The 18,364-nt window shown below is 40.2% G+C and overlaps 4 protein-coding genes across 13 annotated transcripts; 3 read left to right on the forward strand and 1 right to left on the reverse strand.

Annotated features, from left to right (window-relative positions):
- Positions 1-841: 841 nt before the first annotated feature.
- LOC116926210 (activating transcription factor 7-interacting protein 1) lies at positions 842-4,345 on the forward strand. 3 transcript variants are annotated; one of them, XM_032933024.2, is made up of 9 exons: positions 842-1,783; positions 1,860-2,221; positions 2,308-2,448; positions 2,522-2,662; positions 2,727-2,882; positions 2,946-3,421; positions 3,490-3,749; positions 3,814-3,989; positions 4,055-4,345. In XM_032933024.2, exons 1-9 carry the CDS (start codon positions 1,450-1,452, stop codon positions 4,151-4,153), a joined length of 2,145 nt encoding a protein of 714 aa, XP_032788915.1. In that variant the 5' UTR covers positions 842-1,449; the 3' UTR covers positions 4,154-4,345. The 3 variants fall into 3 exon arrangements, with proteins under 3 accessions (XP_032788915.1, XP_032788913.1, XP_032788914.1); XM_032933022.2 differs by having other exon boundaries at positions 844-1,783; positions 2,727-3,421; XM_032933023.2 differs by having other exon boundaries at positions 844-1,783; positions 1,863-2,221; positions 2,727-3,421.
- A 434-nt stretch (positions 4,346-4,779) lies between these two features.
- LOC116926220 (probable signal peptidase complex subunit 2) lies at positions 4,780-5,687 on the forward strand. Its single transcript, XM_032933050.2, has 3 exons — positions 4,780-4,934; positions 5,022-5,236; positions 5,303-5,687. The coding sequence occupies exons 1-3, from the start codon at positions 4,914-4,916 to the stop codon at positions 5,649-5,651; spliced, it is 585 nt and encodes a 194-aa protein (XP_032788941.1). The 5' UTR covers positions 4,780-4,913; the 3' UTR covers positions 5,652-5,687.
- A 538-nt stretch (positions 5,688-6,225) lies between these two features.
- LOC116926218 (glycogenin-1) lies at positions 6,226-9,388 on the reverse strand. 2 transcript variants are annotated; one of them, XM_032933039.1, is made up of 8 exons: positions 9,213-9,388; positions 8,633-8,774; positions 8,387-8,561; positions 8,163-8,325; positions 7,967-8,093; positions 7,747-7,906; positions 7,219-7,623; positions 6,226-6,847 (listed from the first exon to the last, which is right to left on the reverse strand). In XM_032933039.1, coding segments are annotated over exons 1-8 (1,425 nt in total). In that variant the 5' UTR covers positions 9,214-9,388; the 3' UTR covers positions 6,226-6,595. The 2 variants fall into 2 exon arrangements, with proteins under 2 accessions (XP_032788930.1, XP_032788931.1); XM_032933040.1 differs by lacking the exon at positions 7,219-7,623.
- A 1,538-nt stretch (positions 9,389-10,926) lies between these two features.
- LOC116926219 (calmodulin-A) lies at positions 10,927-17,222 on the forward strand. 7 transcript variants are annotated; one of them, XM_032933048.2, is made up of 8 exons: positions 11,026-11,146; positions 11,209-11,243; positions 12,445-12,622; positions 13,652-13,870; positions 14,368-14,503; positions 15,878-16,016; positions 16,207-16,355; positions 16,440-17,222. In XM_032933048.2, exons 3-8 carry the CDS (start codon positions 12,536-12,538, stop codon positions 16,463-16,465), a joined length of 756 nt encoding a protein of 251 aa, XP_032788939.1. In that variant the 5' UTR covers positions 11,026-11,146; positions 11,209-11,243; positions 12,445-12,535; the 3' UTR covers positions 16,466-17,222. The 7 variants fall into 7 exon arrangements, with proteins under 7 accessions (XP_032788933.1, XP_032788937.1, XP_032788939.1 ...); XM_032933042.2 differs by lacking the exon at positions 11,209-11,243 and having other exon boundaries at positions 10,927-11,066; XM_032933046.2 differs by lacking the exon at positions 11,209-11,243 and having other exon boundaries at positions 10,995-11,146.
- Positions 17,223-18,364: the final 1,142 nt, after the last annotated feature.

Below are 18,364 nucleotides of genomic sequence, written 5' to 3' on the forward strand. Positions count from 1 at the left end.
TTGAGGAAATACCATTGTGACATACTTATTTTACAATTCAAGAATCGACTGGATATTACGGTTCAGATCAATTGGCTCGTCAGCCATTTCGTGACGTCAATGCCCTGGGACACTTTAGGACCTGCGCATTTGGTTAACCCATTTTCGGTGTTCGCTGAATTGAGTTTGCCAGTACAACTGAGCATATTTTGTGCATACGTTTTTAGATTCGTCAAACTATTTTCTACTTCAGATTTGTGTTATGCAATCAGTATGAAAGAAAAGCTTTTTTTGTTTCAAAAAAGCTTCGAAATGCTATTACTAGGAGCACGAAGAAGCAGAAGGATTTACTGTTTTTCGGCTTAAAAATAAAGAATAGTTCTGTCTTTAGACGTTAGCGGCAGGCCAATCGGTCCCATTACGTAATCAGCTGATAACAAGCACACACATCTATGTACGAATGTACGATCAAACCAGACTTTCGATGACATCAAAACTATGTATCATCAACCATAGCTTTATTTTGTACTAGGTCATGGTGTAAGAATGATTCGTTGACCTCCATCTCACTCATTCACGTTTAAGTTTTTGGCTTCTTGATTCCAAATTCGCTCTGTCCTGCTATTCGACACCAATTGCTGAAATGTAAGAAATGTATCAACGACCCCGGTCTTTATAAAAGCGAGACGCAAAAGTTTTGTTTCGACAATCATGGCAAACGAAGATTACAACATACCTGGCGCGCGCAAACGATCGTCGCTCCTGAAACCTTGGATAGGGAATATGAGAGAGGGAGGAGAGGGAAGAGAGATAGATAGAGAGGGAGAGAGAGAGAGACAGTGAGTGAGCGCCCTGAGGGGTTTTTTGCTGGAGACGAGTTGTGTTATACTACCAACCGTTATACTGCTATTCACAGCCTGGCACCAAGGAACCCAAGACCCCCATTTCGAACCGCTCTGAACGCATTGTACCTCTGTTCTTTTTGTAGGCTTGTTCATTTTTCTTTCTGGGCCTAGTAATCGTAAAGCCAGACATTGACTATTCGGGTTAATTGGCGAAAGTCTTGCTTGCATTTCAATTCACTTTTCGTGGTTGATGCAAGTTTTTGCTAGGAGGCGTTGGTAAAAGATTTTTTTACCTTCGGGTTGGCAGGAGAGGTCGTCAGGATAGTGGGAGCGCCTGAGGGTGATCTTAGCTATCGATTTAAAACTAGAGAAATTTGGTATCGATTGCAAAAATAGGGAAAGAGCGCGCCCCTCCAGGTTGTTTGTTCCTCCGGCCAACTGTCTGAGTGGTAGAATTGTTGTATCGGTTGTACCAAGAGGATCGCTGGACGTAGCGCTCCTGCGTGTAGAGTCGTTCTAATCCTTTAGCTGGAGGTCTTGCACTAGTGATTGACGTCACTACCTTCACTAGTGATTGACAACAGGAATTGCCTCTTTACGTCTTGGCTTAGATTTTGTTTTCAACATGGTGGACGATGGAAGAAAAGTGGATCACGCGGATCAAGTGATTACCGAGACGACAACAACAGTCAACCCGAGTTTAAAGTTGAAGATAAATTTACGCGATCGTCAAACCATTTATGGCAAACGCCATCGCAGTTCTTCACCGGCCAACAGCAGCGATTCATCGTCTACTTATGGATCAACTCGATCATCAAGCCGCCATCATACAGTCAGTGCCGGTGGCATTCAGGCTTCCTCGCTCAAGCGAAACCGCAAAGAACTGAACCAGCGGCGTCGTGCGGATGAGGTTGACGAACCCTCACCTCAGACAGAGACTCCGCCCTCTTCCTCTAATGGTAAACATTCTTTCTGGCATTCCAACAAACAACGCTTTTAATTAATTAATTATGTAAACTCAATATGTTTTTCTAGTAGGATCTCCAACGAAGAGAAATGCAACGGAAACGGATAGTCGTCATATGGAAATGAGAAAAGTACGAATAGGTTCCGGGGGAGGATTATCGGAAGCATCAGTGACTACCAAGGAAAGAAAGACAAAATCACTCGGGTCACCTGATGGAGCCTTACTGAGTAGCAATATCCTGTTGGTTGACATGAATGGCGATGAAACGCCAAGCCCGATAATCGAGAGCCAAATTGTCGACCATTCTAGTTCTCCTCCCGCATCCCCGGTGGAAAAAGAAGCTAAATGCGAAATTGAAATGAAAAGTCCCGAACTCGAAGCTAAAGTTGGTGATGCTACTAGCAAACTGGTTAAACGACTGACTCGAGAAGTAAATATTATTATAATTTTTTTTTTTTTTCACTTTTTTTATAACGGGAACATCCAACAAAAAATTCAACTGTGATATTGGTGTAGGAATTGGAACGTTTGGTGATGGAGCAGATGTGCTTGGCCATCCGTGAACGTGGTATTACAGGTGAATTGGAGCGCAAACTGGATGTCGCTGATGCCCAGATCGAACGATATCGTCGTCGCTCCGAAGCTCTTCATAAGCAGGTATTGAAATATTTGCCTGATCAAGTGGTAATGACAATTCTTCATCACGTTTTTTTTCTTCTTTTTTGCATAGGTATCTGATTTAGAGCTTGTAGTTCGAAGATTCGTGCAGCAGTCTAAGAATCGCAACCAGACAATCACTCCTCCCATGAAAATGACGCGTTCCGTTGGGTTACAAATCAATCTAACTACTCATCCTAGTATTACACAACAAGTAAGATTTACATCTTTTGAAATTTCGTCATCTATCTTGCTGATGTTTTTTTATTTATGTTTAGATGGTGGTCCTTAAAAAGCCAGCTGAAGCTAAACCAGCCGTTTCAATTGTTCCTGCTGTTACCATCAGGCCTGCTAGTAATCCTACGCAATCAGTAGCCACGTCTGTTGCATCGTCAACGACATCACCAAATTCTTCCGCCAACAACTTGGCTCGAGTACCTATACCACCCAGCTTCACGATGCAATCACCTGATATTGCTTCTTATGTGCCACAACAGGCCGTGCCCCGCTACAGAACGATTCCTCAGAGACGGATAGATGAAGCTCCAAATTCAGCCAAAATTGCAACCTATGTCAACATTGGCGGTATCAAATCGATTCCTGGAGGTGCCAGTGTTGCAAACAAGTTACTAAAGAACTCGGTTAACATCACGCCTGTGATACCACTATCGGTGAAACAGCAATCTAATCAAAGCCAACCCAATCCTGGCACTGTGGCTGCCATGCTCGCTCGGGCTCGATCGGCAACTACGGGAGATCTGAGTTCTACTTCTGCCCAACAGTCCATGCCAGCATCTGTTCCGATGGCTCGCTGGTCCAAAGTGCCAGCCTCTCGTGCAACAACAGTTAACAAAGTGACGCTCCCTGGTAGACTGCCAAACGTTATTGACCTCACTGACGAAGATTTGGAAAAAGAAAGGGCAGCTGCGGCTGCTGGCCGACTTGTGCTTCCTAGACCAATGCTCAAATCCTCGTAAGCATGAAATAGTGCTATCTTTTCATTTGGATTGTCGTGTAATTATATTTTCTTTTAAATTGTAGGTCGACTAATGGTTTAAGCACAGCTCCTAATGCAACGTCCAATGGACTGCCCCGTGGAGTCGCATTAAAGTCTACTACGTTGAACGGTCGCTCCCCGTTGTCAGCGAATAAAGCCCCCAATTCGCCGTCTCCCAATACAAATACCAAACCCGCGTTGACACATCCTGCTCCTCTTCCGCCTGCGCCAGTTGGGCCTGTTAACCCATCGTGGAAGACTGTCGCTCCCCGGCCAACCCTAGACATTAAACGCGTTGCTAATGGTGATTAAAATTTTCTTTTTCAGCTCAAGTATGCCTGTTAAATTGACGTTTTTTCCTTTTTCAGGCATAGTTCTGTCATGGAATATGCATGGTAATTTGTCTAACCATGCAGACATTGCCTCGTATCAATTGTTCGCTTATCAAGAAGGTACGGATCCGCCAACAGTTAACGGTAGCGTTTGGAAAAGAGTGGGTGACGTCAAGGCCCTGCCTTTACCAATGGCCTGTACTCTAACGCAGGTAAATGTTAGGTGAAAGTTATCCGAAAGAATTTAATCTAATCAATTTAGTTTTCATTATTCTAGTTCCTCGAGGGTCATCGTTACCATTTTGCAGTACGGGCCATGGACGTTCACGGTCGTGCAGGGCCGTACAGCGAACCAGGAACCATTATTTTGTCTTGAATGAAATTGACTTGCATCAAGACAAAAAACTATACGCGTTTATCTCAATTTGTGGAGGATTTCCTAAGGCTGTTGACTTTTGTCTTTGTAAATCCGACAAATTACTACCTAACCTGCCCCTTTCAATTGTTGGTTTCTTATTCATGTGTTTCAATCGTATATTTGTTTAAAATAAATGAATTGACCAATTCACATCTCATGTGTCTTGCACATAGATTTATATTCATATTTTAAAAGTGAGAAGTAGAAAAAATTAATGTCGCGTTTTGAAAGTTTAATCTAGGCATGGTCAACGAAGGATGCGACTTCGTCAGAGGGATGAAATTCTCGTTTAACGCTCGATAAAACTAAGAATGTAGAAGAGAAAGGCAAATGGAATAAAATATGAAACTTCACACGGTTGGGCAGAGTCATAGATTACATGACTACACATTGTAATCTATGACTCTCGGTTGGGCTTGCTTGCAGCAGCAAACTACCTTTTTTTAAATCCCATTTTGTATCCATCACTTGATTTTAAATACGAAGCATACGCATCCAACCTACTTTTGTTGTTTTCACGCCAGAATTCCGGGCCACGAAATCCGGCATGATTCCAAATTCCAATAATCCAAAATTCCAAACCAGTGTCCAAACCAATTCCACTTTCAGCGAAATATTCTTAGCCATTACTGAAATGTGGCACCACTGGAATTCTGAAACGTCAGCCTAGACGTCAGCAGCAATTTTTACGGAGAAATAAGTACTGCCACAAACAGAAATGGCCGGTCAAAGCGAACAGGTTTGTACTTTCCCTACAAATTGTATATTGTACACTATCTTTAAATCTTAACGATCGGAAATTGAAATGTCGATAATTTTTTTTCAGAAAGAACCGGCGAAAGTACTTAAAGTGAACAAGTGGGATGGAGCTGCTGTTAAAAATGCACTCGATGATGCTGTCAAAGAAGTGTTGGTGGACAAGTTTAATTACACCGAAAATTTCGCTCTTGTCGATGGGCGACTAGCTATTTGCACTCTGGCTGTCGGTATTGCTGGCTTTGCCTTACTATGGGACTATCTACACCCATTTCCACAATCTAAGTAACAAGTGTAAAGATTATAGTTTGAGATTAATTTTCAACAATGAAATACCTTTTGTTTGTACAGGATTGTTTTACTAGTTTGTGTGCTTGGTTACTTTCTTTTAATGGGAGTCCTTACCCTGTACACAACACACAAGGAGAAGGGAATTTTTGTTTCGGCCTACCAAAAAGATTCTGCTGGAGGAGATGCAGTGAATTCTTGGGAAGCTAGCTCTTCTCTAAACAAGTATGATGATTTGTATGAACTAGTATTGTCATACAAGGATGGAAAAACCAAGAAAATCAGGGAGGCAAAATCAAAGAGATCTGTAGCACAGTATTTTGATGACAATGGTGTATTATTGATGGAACTTGTGGAACCTGAAGTGACAAAGCTTCACAACAGTTTGTTGTCTGGTCGTAAAAGTAAATAAATTTGACTTGGTAAAACCAAGTTTGATTTTCCATAATCATACTTTGGTATAATCATACCTGATTTGTGTATAAAGTGATTCAACTTTCTTTCCATATTATATAATTGATTATTTATATATTTAATATATTTATTAGAGAAAATGAATATATTGTTAAGAAATGAGGGGTAGGGAACAACTTAGATGGGTGTCTTTTGAGAACCGCTCGGTCTATTTCCTGACTTTAGCAGACACACACACAGGTTACTCACGCATTACCGCGTTTACACCGGTACCTGCCTTACCGCAGCGCACCAAGAACACACCGGTGCCTGCATTACCGCAGCGCACCACGAATGGTCGTATTACCACGACCGTCCGGACCTGGCAATGCTTGTTGGCATTCCAGCACCAGCAATTACACAACACGACACAATCGATCACACTTGGCCATGCTTATTGGCATTCCAGCACCAGCAAAGTAGACACAAATACTACGAAGATGGGGGAGAACAAATGGAGTAAAAAGTCGTCACGTCGACGAAGAGGGAAAGTCGGCCAAAGGGCGAAGACGCTCACATAACGTTACAATATATACATTATAAGGCTATATTTTATTTACCAACTAGTAACACATTTCCAGATAATAGTTTTTTTAACTACAGCCGACGGAAATTTGTTTTTACCATACTACATTATTTTCATTTAGTTTTCACAGTTTGAACATGTTAACATTTGATATTTATATTTGGAAAGAAATACCCATGTATATCATATAGAGTCTCCACCAGAAAAAATCAACAAATATTCCCCAGTTGACCCTACATTTAAGCTCAACAAACAAGATCAGACTGAGAAGAACTGCCAAAATACAAGTTAGTAAAAGCAATAAAAGTGTTGGCGGCAAGTATGGCTTTTCCAGCGTTCTTACAATAGATGAACTTCTGCATCAAGTATTGTTCGATTCAAGGTTTCTTGTTACTTTCGAGTGTCTTTTTGATTTTTTGCATGATGTTATCAAACGAATCCTTTCCAGTATAGTCAATAAACCCTTGTTCCCATGCCTCCCGGCTACTCGGACCGGAGTCCACTGACGCCGTGGCTTCTACCGTGACTTCCGGTGGGCTGCTGAACAACGGTTTCTCGTCTTGGTTATCAGTTATTGGCTCTGGTACTTCCTTGACAGCCAGTTGCGAAAACTGCGCAGCCACTCCAGTCTGTCAGATTTTGATACCAAGGGAGAAAAGAAAAAAGGTATAAGACAATGCGAAAACAATTAAAAGCGGAATGACAGGTAATTTCCACAAGTTTCCACAATGCATACTTACACTAGCTTCCCCTGATAATGTGGGCGAGCTTAACTTGGAAGAAAAAGCAGAAGCCAATTAAGTGTCATGTTAGTTCTAACACAAAGTTTTTAGTTATTTTAGCAAAGGGCAGTGAATTTACTGACTGTTAAGGTGACCAACGCTATGTCCAATGATTTCCAGTTCCTAGAACTACTGGCTAATGCTATATTCCCTTGGGGGTGACTAATCGAGGTGAAACCAAACTGAATCCGAAAAAAGCTCAGGTCCACGTGACTTACGTGTTCTGGTTGACCACTGTCGGTATCAGAAGCGAATGAGTCGGATTCGATAAAAGAAGGTCTAGGTACGGTAGTACTAGGTAAAGGAAGGTCTGATGTCAATTGAACTGGGGCGAATGAATAGTGGTTTAAAGTTGAAGTGGAGATGGAGACAAATTCTAGGTCTGAAGTTGATACTGAGGGAGATTCTAGGTTTGAAGTCAAAGTGTCCGACTGATTCAGGAGTGCAGCTTCAGTCACCCCCTCCTTCACGTCCACGGCGTTCCAAGGTTGCTCCAGGGCAACGTTAACAAGTGTCAAATTTTCAGTGTTAATACTGGTCGAACAAATATTTTCTTTAGAAGAGGGCGAGGGAGGAACGTTAAGCTGCTCAATCGATCGGTTATGAGGGCGTAGAATTGGGAACTATTTCAAAGATTCATTTGGCAAGTCGTAAAATAATCACGAAATTAAAGTTTTGAAATGATGGCAAAAATTTCGAGAAAGGCGTTAGAAAACACGGCAAACAGGAATAATTGAAGAACGTACCATATCAGAAGACAGGCGAGGCAAGACATTGCAGATGAAAATGCGCCACCAATGGGCGATATGATCTCCAGGAACTGGGTTTTGGAACGCCGACGCCTCTGACGCCTGCCATGGTTTGGGTGAACCAATAAAATGGACAATTCGCACATTCTTCCCAAACCTGTAAATGACGAAATAAAATGTTATGCAATGAGAACATCTCAGGTCCCGTATTGCTTACTGTTTATATGCCGGCCGGTAAGAATAGGACGCGGAAGCAGTCATATTATAAATGAAAGGCAATCGTCGACTTATATCCTTAGTAGCCCAGTCTGCGAAATAGGAATTGAGCAAACCCTGGTCTCCACCTGATGTACAAACATACATTTCAAATTACTGTACTAAAACCAGAATTTTCAATTAAACTTTTGAAGTACCGTCAAAGCTCCCTTCAGCGACAGCGAACTCTACTAGTTTGCCATATGTCTCCATCGAGGGTCTAAAAACGAAGACACCCGAGTTGAAGCAATCTGGCCAGCCAGCGTCAGCAGCCGCCGAAAATTCTTCTCTATCGAAAAGCTCGTCACAATTTTGGATAACCTAAAAATACACGTGCTATTCTTTTAAAAGAATCCTGACATGTTGATGCTTGTTCTTTTACCAGGGTATCTGCATCCAAAAACACACATTTGCTGAAGTCAGTCAATGTCCAGCAGTGTAACTTAGTGAAGGTGATTCCAAGCTCAGGTCTTGCAAGTAGAGCTAGATGGGCACTATCTTTGGAGTCCATGACATTTACTTCTTGAACACGACAAGAGATTTCACCAAGTCTATTCCTGTTAACAGGGAAAAATAAATAAAACATGAATAAGATCTTAAACTATCAGAATATGCCACAGAAAGTTACCTCATTGCAGAGCTGACTTGGTCAGTTATCATGACAACTAACGGCCTTGTAGAATTAACAGACTTCAAAGAATGTGCGAGCACCAAGGCTCCAACAGCATATGAGTCATTTGTTGCTAATGTAACCCATGCTTCAGCTGCCACTATAGTAAGACATGAAAACCATTTCCAGATAAGTATTTAAAAATTAATTAATATGATAACAAGGTCAATCAAATTTGGCTTGATAATCAGGACATCTATTTATAGCTGATTTCTTGGCACACTACATGGAAATTTCAAAGAAAAACAAATAGTGCATATCATAACTATGTAATGGTAATGCCTACTTATACTATACTATCAGCATTAGACATGATTCTTTTTACTTTTTAGAGACACACAATACCAGATACTACGATTCTACGGAGCGGCGTATACACGGCCATGGTTAAAATTAGACGGTCTGTCATTCAGGTTGCTCAAAACACATTCAAGCGCAACACGAAGGTCGCCAGTTCAAATTTCTACAACAACCTATATTACTTTATATATAATCTGGAAAAAAAGCATATAAAAACTAAATAAAATGCTATACTTACTTATTGTAATATGTGCGACTGCAAATGCTTGTGACACGAAACGAAGAACTAGACAAATAAGGAGCTGATTTGACGGCTCGGTTACTACGTCTGAAGAAAACTGGGAATTTGAGAACACTCGACTCCCGCTCGAGGAGTTTCCGCCGGTCTCAGCTGAGAAGGTGCTGCAGAACTGCCTAAAAAGTATTTTACGGGCGACGAGGTAAAACAAAAAAGAAGCATCTAGCGTTAGCAGATAGAACTGTATCTTAGAGATGGCTGTTGCCATTGGGCAAGGGATGGCACGTGTTAGCACAATTTTGAATAATGGTTACTAGGGGCTTGCAGGGCGCGTTTACCAGAAAAAAGGCTGGGTATGTCTCGTTGGCAATTCAAGGTTATTATCTATTCAACATAACAGTGTCTGGTTACGTGTACAGACAAGTATCAAACCAGTTTGCAGCGACGTTCAAAAGCCAGTAATAGAGTTCTCCTTATATAGTCTTGTCTATTATGTTTTCACAAATCGCAAAACCTTGAAAATGTGGCTGAACAAGAACTCAGCAACAAGGTCATGGAAAGATAAAATTTAATCTCGAAAAGTTATTCGACTGAGTATTACGTAATTACCGCCCCTTCCTCCTGCAAAAAAATGGCCAACATTTAAAGGAATGGGTCCAAATAAATCCCTGTTGATCTTCAATGGAAAAATAGCCACAAAATCGCCGTAGGCCGGTGTTTACAGTAGGACTGCATTTGTGAAAAGCAGCGTTGCCAACTACTTTTGGCCGTTTTCCCGGTTTTGTCGTTAAAAAAATCCCGGAACGATCCCGGTTTCTGATTTTTCTAAAAAATCCCGGAAATTGATGGAAAAAATCCCGGTTTTCAGTTTAAATGAATTTAAATGCTGTTTTTGCTGTTTTTTGAACGACGGAAACACTTGCTTGTTTATTGGAAGACAAATACTGCATTGAACGAACGAGATCTCTCTGGATTATATCACATTAAATGAATCGCAAAAAAATTGTTGCAATTAATTACTGAAATGACAAGGACAAAATTAAAAAACATTTTGATTAGAATGTGGGAATTGAAAATTATTCAATTGACATTGTGTCACAATGATTGTGTGAGGGATATGACTAGGATAAGGGATATGTTAAATTGTTAATAACATAGGTATGCAACCAACGACACCTATCGAGTATTGATAAGGTCTTCAAAAAACTATACGAAAAATGGGATTTAAAGTGTAAAAAAACATCGATTTTACGATTTATATAGTATCACACACAAAAAATATTTTATTAGGCAAAATTCCCGGAAAAAACCCGGGTTTGGTCAAATCCCGGCGTTTCTCCCGGGTGCCACTCCAAAATCCCGGAAACCGGGATAAATCCCGGCTAGTTGGCAACACTGGTGAAAAGTCAAATGGTTTCCTTGTCATTTTTTGTATCTAAGTGGGCAAATTCTTCACAGCAACTTTTTGTGTCCAAAACGTCATAATCTAAAATTTTTTTTATTGAAACCAGAGTCATAGTTTCATAGACTCATAGTTCCTCCACTATGGCTATTTTCCCTCTCAGAAAAGGGGTACCCTCTTGCGGGGATTACTATTTAAAAAAAAAACGAGGGTTTTGGGTCGGGGCATGGTCGGGGCGTATGGGCGTATGAGTGATTTTCCGCTCGGTGGGACTGCCATCTGTAGACGAATGCATTTTATAAGTGGAGAGAAACAACACACCCGCAAGAGGCGCTCGCTCCGGCCGGAAAATCACTCTTTCGCCCCGACCATCTGAGAGGGAAAATAGCCATAGTGGAGGAACCAGGGGTCTATGACTCTGTTGAAACATACAAATATATGACAAAAACGTGGTAGGTCGTGTTCAATGTCAATCACAGTAGCCATGTCGTGAACAACAAATCGTGCCTCTGCGTCCGTCACCCGCTACTAAGTATTTCACAACTTATATTGCATAAAACCACTAAATCGACTCATATAATCTATCCTCCACAGTAATATCATCATAGCTAGCACGATGCACTTTGACGGTGAATATTGGATGGAAATTCAATTTTTTTACTGTGTGGGAAAAACAAGTATGGAGTCGCCGATGTGTGCTTAACTTTTTGCCCGACACAGCACGTGTCGTTCCGTACAGATTCTATTGTCGTAAAATGATTGTATGGGATAGCATTGCGCATGTCACATCGGCAAAAGGGTACCACAAAAACTGCCATGATTACCGAATGAAGCTTCAGCCTCTGAGTTTCAAGCAAACAGACTTGGTGTCGTGTTTATCTCCTCTTGCTGTTTCAATTGAACTATATTACTTAGTGCCTTTGGACGTAAACAAACATTGACCTTCAGTGGTTCGATAAACAACCGACGTTAAAAGACTTTACTCACACCTTGGCCAACGGGTAAAGAGAAATTTTAGGGAAAGTTTTGGTGTTAACTAACATTGAACTCGAGGCGACTCTGTTGTGTTACGGTTGAAACTAGGTGACTTCATCGGTTACATGCATGCCACTGATAGTTGTTTTATAATTCATACATTTCCCATCATGCACAGTTAAGCAGTCGGTAACAGTCACGCTATTCCGGGCCGGGGCCAATAGGCCCCGGAACTACATAGTTAAATTATTTTTGGCCGTGGAAAGCTAGTGACATTACGAAATACTATCCCTCGGTGTCTGCCATGGTTGCTTCTCGTATTTTCACTGGAATTGTTTATTGAGACATGGATAGATTTTTCTTTTATGAAATATTTTAACTTATTTTGACTTCTTTTTACAAAATACGTTAGCTCGTGTTGAAAGATTTGTCTTTCTGGTTCACACGTTATGTGTGTGGTAACTCGATTTCAGGTCTGAAAATCGACTACCAAAATAGAACACATTTAAATCAGGAGCGTTTGCTTTCGATTCTGGGGTTTTGTTGAAAAATTTAATGATAAAATTTATTGATGTAGAGAAATTTTTGGATGATGTATTTCTTATTCATGTAACAATAACTAACAAAAAAAAATAATCTGACAAAATATTTGGCAAGCTGCTACAACGGGGCTGTCATTCAGTCGTTGTGCAAAAACCATTGTGCAAAAGAACCAACTTTTAGACAATAAATTCTCTGTCAACAATAGTTGTCATAGAAAGTCTTTATCTAACCGTTTTACAAAACCAAATAATGTGATATGCGTGTATGCCCTAAGGCTTTGAAATTCAATAACAACGTTACTTTCAATGGCAGGAAAAACATTGCAATCCTAGACGACGGCAGCTTCCCAAAGAAGATTTCCACAAAATACTTTACTTCAGGGAAATATTGCTCAGAGGACATCATGGCGTTCGCAGCAGCTCGTATGATTCTCAAAGACAAACGAAGAAAACCTTCACGCGAAGAATATTCGCCTAGAAACCGAAGCAAGGTATATTCAGTTCCCTTTTTTTTCTGTAAACGTTTATAAACATAGTTGTTTAGAGATGTGTTGATGGATATCATTTCGTCTAAATTATCAGAAAAAAAAAGCTATTAGTGAGGCTTACTTCCCCATCGCCCCTTAATCGTTATCTGGTGATTACGTATCATGCAGAATCTGAGTAGCGTGTAGGGAAGCAATTAATAACCTGGGCGTGAGGATGATACGTGATACGATGCTATAATCACAATCTTAATGGTTTCTCATGGCCAGTAATGAATCTTCCCAGGAATCGAGAAAGATAAACTATGATTATTACTTTCCGTACAAATGTGAATCGAACTCTGACGGATGTGTAGTATATATTTGAATATTCTGCCTTCAAGGGAACGGGTGTCACCTGATGGTCACTGGCTTGTAAGGCCAGTACGAACCGTTTATCGATCGAGCCATTGCCTTGCCTCTTATTTCGTGAGCTTTTACAGAATGAGAATGGCAGTGGAGAACGTACGCGCCCTTCCTCAGGGACTTAATGTTTTCATTGCTTACCCAAGTGCAATGCCTTCTAATGACTGTATACATACAAGAATGTCTACCACCACGAATGAGTGAATCGTCATCGCAATTCAATTTAGTAAACGGTAATCAGGTTTTCGCCAGCTTCGAGAAATCGTTTTGTTTTTTTGGTTTTTTTTGTTATTTATTCGTGTTTTTCTTAACAATATCGATCCTGCTTTTACGTTAGACGAGTATTACAGACAACAGTAAGGCGCCACTATCTGTACATTTTCCATCTCTGTGCCGTCACGGCCCTCGATCGCGTTGTTCTCCCTAAACAACGAACCCTACGCACAGGAAAAATGACAAACGCTATGGAATTCACGTGACTATATAAAGATATACGTTTATACAACACTACTAAGATAACAGTTATATAAAATCGTCTTTAATTATATTTGGGGGAAATGCTATTGTACATAAAATACGAGAACCAGTATTCGATGACGTTTATATGAATTATGATATCTTGGCATGTAGGCTCGGAGCAAACAGTCAGAGGGATCGATACACCTGTCAACAATTAACCAGCCCGTTGGATCCCCCAAACCTCCCGTTACAAAGAGCAATGATCCTGGCTCGAAGAGCAACTGTCAATCAGCAAAGCCCACAGGCAAGAACTCTGGCAATAACCGAAACAATCGAAAAGTCAAGAAAGCCTGCAACACTCAGCACGAATTAACAGTCACAATCGACCTGGTAAGTATTTAGTTTTTTTTTTTTCACGTATTTGTTTTATGTTAGCCATTGTCTGTTGGTGACGGGGAAGAAACTAACTGGCGTGTATCCTAATTCTGAGACCCCATAGGTATTTTTTTAAACATTTGCATATAACCACATTAGGATGTGTACGTCTACTGCGTAGGGTATTCTTGGGCTATATTAGATACATAACAGAATTTTCCAATTAACTGCCCGAATTCTTCTGAATGAAATAACCAAATTTAGATATATAGTTATTTTTTTCTTCTTTAATTTGCAACGTAGCTGAGTGTTTTCTAGTGTGCCGATATAGAGGCACGTGAGTGCTACTTTTAATAATTACAAATCCCTTTATTAACTCACATCTGTGTAGAAGCATGCACGTGGAAGTCACCCTATAAAGAAAGAAATTGTTTTTCCAGTGGAGTAGAAGCTTTTGTCTGTCTCTTGTTTATAGTGACAAAAGTTATTATAGCATCTCTTGTTCCCGGCAGTCGGAGCACGGACTAACAGAGGATCAGGTTGCCGATTTCAAAGAAGCCTTTATTGCAATAGATAAAGACGAAGATGGGCTAATCACCGTGACAGAGCTGGGCAAAGTAATGAAATCTCTTGGCCAACGATCGACAGGTAATATGGAGTCTGTATTCCCCATTGTGTTTAACTTTTTGGATTTTCAGACCTCATCCTTCGTGATTGGGTGTTTGTTTGACTGGCACACGTTTGCGAATCGCTGTCTTTTTCAATCAAGTTTTCCTCCGCCGGAAGACATAAAACTAAGCATGACCTATTTAACAAGAGAACATGATCAATCTTTCGCGTTATTGAGTGCAGAAGGAAGGTTTCAAAGAGGTTTTTTCCCTATCGATTAGAAAAGAGAACGAATGTATTGATCGTTTGGCTAGTTTTAACTATCGATCGTGTGTAAATAGTCGAAGATGATGTTAAACTTGGCCACGGATAGAACACAAAAATTATTATTTAGCTTGCTTATGAAGTTATCCTACAGACAAAGTTCATTCCCATTCAAAGTTTGAAGTCACATACACAGTAGTTTGCTCTTCGTTTTCTTATAGGTTGCATATATCGTAATCTAGTTGGCACTTTCTTGCAATAGATCTTAGCTTAGACAATCTCAGAAGAGGCCTGCATGTTTTTCTTTTTTCCCCCTTCCATCGCATGAAGTAGAGAATACAAATCGATACTATCTTGTCTGAATGAAAATCCGCACCAATAGGAAAATCTCAACATCCAACGCGCCACTATGTTACTTCAAAATAATCCTGACAAGAATCTGGAACTCGTTACAAGCGCGTAGTGAATTAAATACTTCATTTAGCGTGGGTTTACAACTTGGAGGCCTCGGCAAAGGAAAAATTAATATCCGAATGGTGGAGGATCTTGGCGTCATTGGCAGGCAGACTTTCCTTATTAAATTTACCTTCTCATTACACATTATAATTGGGTTCTCGTACGAACCTGTATAATTTGCTAGCTATTTGAACTAGCCTACTAAAGCTAATATTTAGATCCCCCCCCCCCACCCGACCTGTTTTAAGATTTGCACATTAAGCGTTTGGCAAAGCATTTTAATCAAAACTAAGCTAATGGGCTCTGAGACTGTCAAAATGGGCTTTGTTGGCGGATCTCGCTCGTACACGTTCTCAATCGGATGGCGTGGGACGTGAACCGAAAAGACACTATAGGGGATTCCGTGATTGCAAGTTTAAGTGAACAACAACTCCCCGTGTAGCCTACGTTCAGCCTTTTGGGGATTAAAAGCTTCAGCGTAGATGGGATGACAAAGAGCAAGAACAACTACAAAATTTCGCTTGTATACCCGGGCACGTGAATCGCATACCAAAGTACCGGATGAAAGAGTGTTTTGATTTCATACTTGCTGTGTTCTGTATATCTACTATAGGATGTCTATTTCGTAATTTAAGACAAAGGCGAAAGTACGAGGAACTAAAAAACGGGTAAAACCATTTGTTTACTAATAAGACAAAGAACTGAAGACGCTCGTGCGTGAAGTATCGAACAGCAACCTGCGCAACACGGTCGAGTTCAATGAATTTCTGCAATTAATGTCGAAGAAAATGAAGAACGATGGATGCGAAGAAGAACTACTGGAGGCATTCAGGTGAGATCTAACATTTTAATTCTTTAACGAAGCCATCTACTCAAAGAAACTTTTTCATTAATTGCTGTAGTATTTGGGCGTAAGACTATAACGATAAATCGTAAAGCCGTCTTTACTGGTCGTTTGTCTCATTCATTGCGATAGCATCGACTTTGTATCTATTTATTAGGAATGTTATTTTTTTCTACAGGGTGTTTGACAAACTAGGAGAGGGTTGGATCATGTCAGCAGATCTGCGTGACGTTATGCAACATTTGGGCGAACGATTGTCTGATCTTGAAGTGGACGATATGCTTAAGGAAGCTGATCGTGGTAATAACGGCCGCGTTTTCTATCAAGGTATTTATACACATTTTTAGTTCATCTGCCTATTTGAAGGGTAATTAGGAAAAAGTTCTAATTCCAATTTGATTTTCTTGACAGAGTTTGTCGAATTGTTGACAAAATAAATCGCCTGATAAATGAAATATCCACAGAAGTTACAGCAGTTATTTTTGAAGAAGAAGAGGCTAAAGTGGATGGCTACGGGTTGGGCTTTTAAAAAAAAAACATTTACCAAGAAATCATCAAAACTGAAGAAAAGCTGGTGAACATTGCGGCTGCTGACGGCTGTAAACTACACAGATTAGGATCGTGTTGAAAGTGCATCAACATTAGCTTTTGTGTTCTATAATGCTGTGCCAAATTGTGGGTAACGGTGTAACGTCCTTCGAATGGCAATATTAGATGTTTACATGTTTTGTTATTGCGGTTAAATGTCTGAATTCGATGTTAGTTTTGGCACAGGAGCTAGTCACTTCGTCGTGTTCCATCACACACACACACACACAAAAAGAATATTATCATGTTGCTGTCTTCGTTTTCGTGTTCATGTGTGCGTGTTTGTCTGATTGTGCGGGCTTGTAGGAAACGATAGAGAATGAGAGTTTCCTTAATTAGGTTGTTAAAGTTCATCAAGTCAATAGTTTTCTTTGGGAAGAAAGAAAATCCCATCTTAGCAATGGCTTCAGTTAGAACCCAAAGAACTATTTGTTGATTTTTCATTTGATATTTGGTTAGACTATATTGTTAACTGGAAAATGCTGGGTTATAGGCCCGCTATTGTTCAAATATTTGCCAAAGTTTAGTTTCTGATTGTCTTTGCATTTTATGTGGGAATCGTTGAGCGAGCTACTGGAACTTTCAAATAAACAATTTGAAAAAAGAGTTTTACGATTTCAATTTTCTGATCTAAGCTTTTGGTGTACTGCATCAGTATAGGATTGTCTCGTCGCAATTTATTTCGTTCAGAAATTTCCAAGAACAGAAAAGAATGTGTGAAATCCTCATCATTACCAAGAAGAGTCACGTTCATACGCAGTCGCCTGCAACTGCGACAAAGCTTTTGTTTCGTCATTCTCTAGTGGCTCAATGAAAACGCCTCGTCTCTTCCCACGCCAAAATAGAAGTAGCCTATATAGAAGCTTAAGTGCAAACTGAAAGCAGAGCAAAGCTGATAAAGCAAGTTAGCTGACTAGCAAAAAAAAGAATTACAGTAGCGTTACCGTAACCGTAAATATGGATTATAGTCCTGGAATTGCGATTTGTGACAATGTGACCCGTAATAGCAATTTTTATTTGTTTTTTAAATGCCCGCCTGTCATTAAAACTTCCAGCCAATTGTTTCTAAAGACTCGCCTTAAAGTTCTAAATCAAAAATGGTTGTCCGGTATTCTTTTACGCAGCGGTAGGTTTTCACGCACAGCGCTTTTCACGCAGGACGTGACTTGCGCGCTTAATTTGATGACATTTAAAGCTGTAGCCTGCGGCTTAATTATAAAGCTCTGAGAAGTGTAAGGCACTCGGTTTTAATTTTTAAAAAGAGAAGAGAAATACACGAAGAATTTTCTCTAAAGTGCTGTCAAACGGTGAAGAATACAACCACATGTTTAAAAATGGGACATGAAGTGCTTGTTTGTGGCATACGTAAAATCCTTCGTTCCTGAATGAATTCTCAAAATAGCTTTCAGAAAACGACAATAAAAAAACTATGGAGGTGCTAGCATGAGGCTAACGATCGTTGGCGTGTCGGTCTGCAAATAGAAAGCAAACGCTTAGTAAATATTTGATCCATATATCTTTTATAAGAAAGCTCCCATAAAAGCGGAAAAAGAATTCGTATCATTCCTTATTGATCCTGTGAACGAAAAGCATTCACTGCACAGGCGACATCTTTGCTTTCATCGTGTTTTATATACTACACTAAATCTGAAATGAATCACGTAGAAATGTACTTCTAATCAAGAAGAATGCAATTTACAAGTGACTCTTAGTTAGGCAATTTATTCTTCTAGCACATTAGTAGGCTA

This window comes from Daphnia magna, linkage group LG7, assembly GCF_020631705.1.
Source record: "Daphnia magna isolate NIES linkage group LG7, ASM2063170v1.1, whole genome shotgun sequence".
NCBI lineage: Eukaryota > Metazoa > Arthropoda > Branchiopoda > Diplostraca > Daphniidae > Daphnia > Daphnia magna.

Excerpts from the sequence above, each read along its gene's own strand:
- LOC116926220 (XM_032933050.2), top strand. The coding sequence starts at position 4,914 with ATGGCCGGTCAAAGCGAACAG. Across the intron at positions 4,935-5,021 it reads TGGCCGGTCAAAGCGAACAG|AAAGAACCGGCGAAAGTACT; the intron begins GTTTGTACTTTC and ends ATTTTTTTTCAG. Across the intron at positions 5,237-5,302 it reads CACCCATTTCCACAATCTAA|GATTGTTTTACTAGTTTGTG; the intron begins GTAACAAGTGTA and ends TTGTTTGTACAG.
- LOC116926218 (XM_032933039.1), bottom strand. Across the intron at positions 7,624-7,746 it reads CTCGCCTGTCTTCTGATATG|TTCCCAATTCTACGCCCTCA; the intron begins GTACGTTCTTCA and ends TCTTTGAAATAG. Across the intron at positions 6,848-7,218 it reads ACAGTGGTCAACCAGAACAC|ACTGGAGTGGCTGCGCAGTT; the intron begins GTAAGTCACGTG and ends AAAATCTGACAG.
- LOC116926210 (XM_032933022.2), top strand. The coding sequence starts at position 1,450 with ATGGTGGACGATGGAAGAAAAGTGGATCACGCGGATCAAGTGATTACC. Across the intron at positions 2,449-2,521 it reads CCGAAGCTCTTCATAAGCAG|GTATCTGATTTAGAGCTTGT; the intron begins GTATTGAAATAT and ends TTTTTTGCATAG. Across the intron at positions 3,422-3,489 it reads AGACCAATGCTCAAATCCTC|GTCGACTAATGGTTTAAGCA; the intron begins GTAAGCATGAAA and ends TTTAAATTGTAG.
- LOC116926219 (XM_032933042.2), top strand. Across the intron at positions 14,504-15,877 it reads TCTTGGCCAACGATCGACAG|ACAAAGAACTGAAGACGCTC; the intron begins GTAATATGGAGT and ends TTTACTAATAAG. Across the intron at positions 16,017-16,206 it reads GAACTACTGGAGGCATTCAG|GGTGTTTGACAAACTAGGAG; the intron begins GTGAGATCTAAC and ends TTTTTTCTACAG.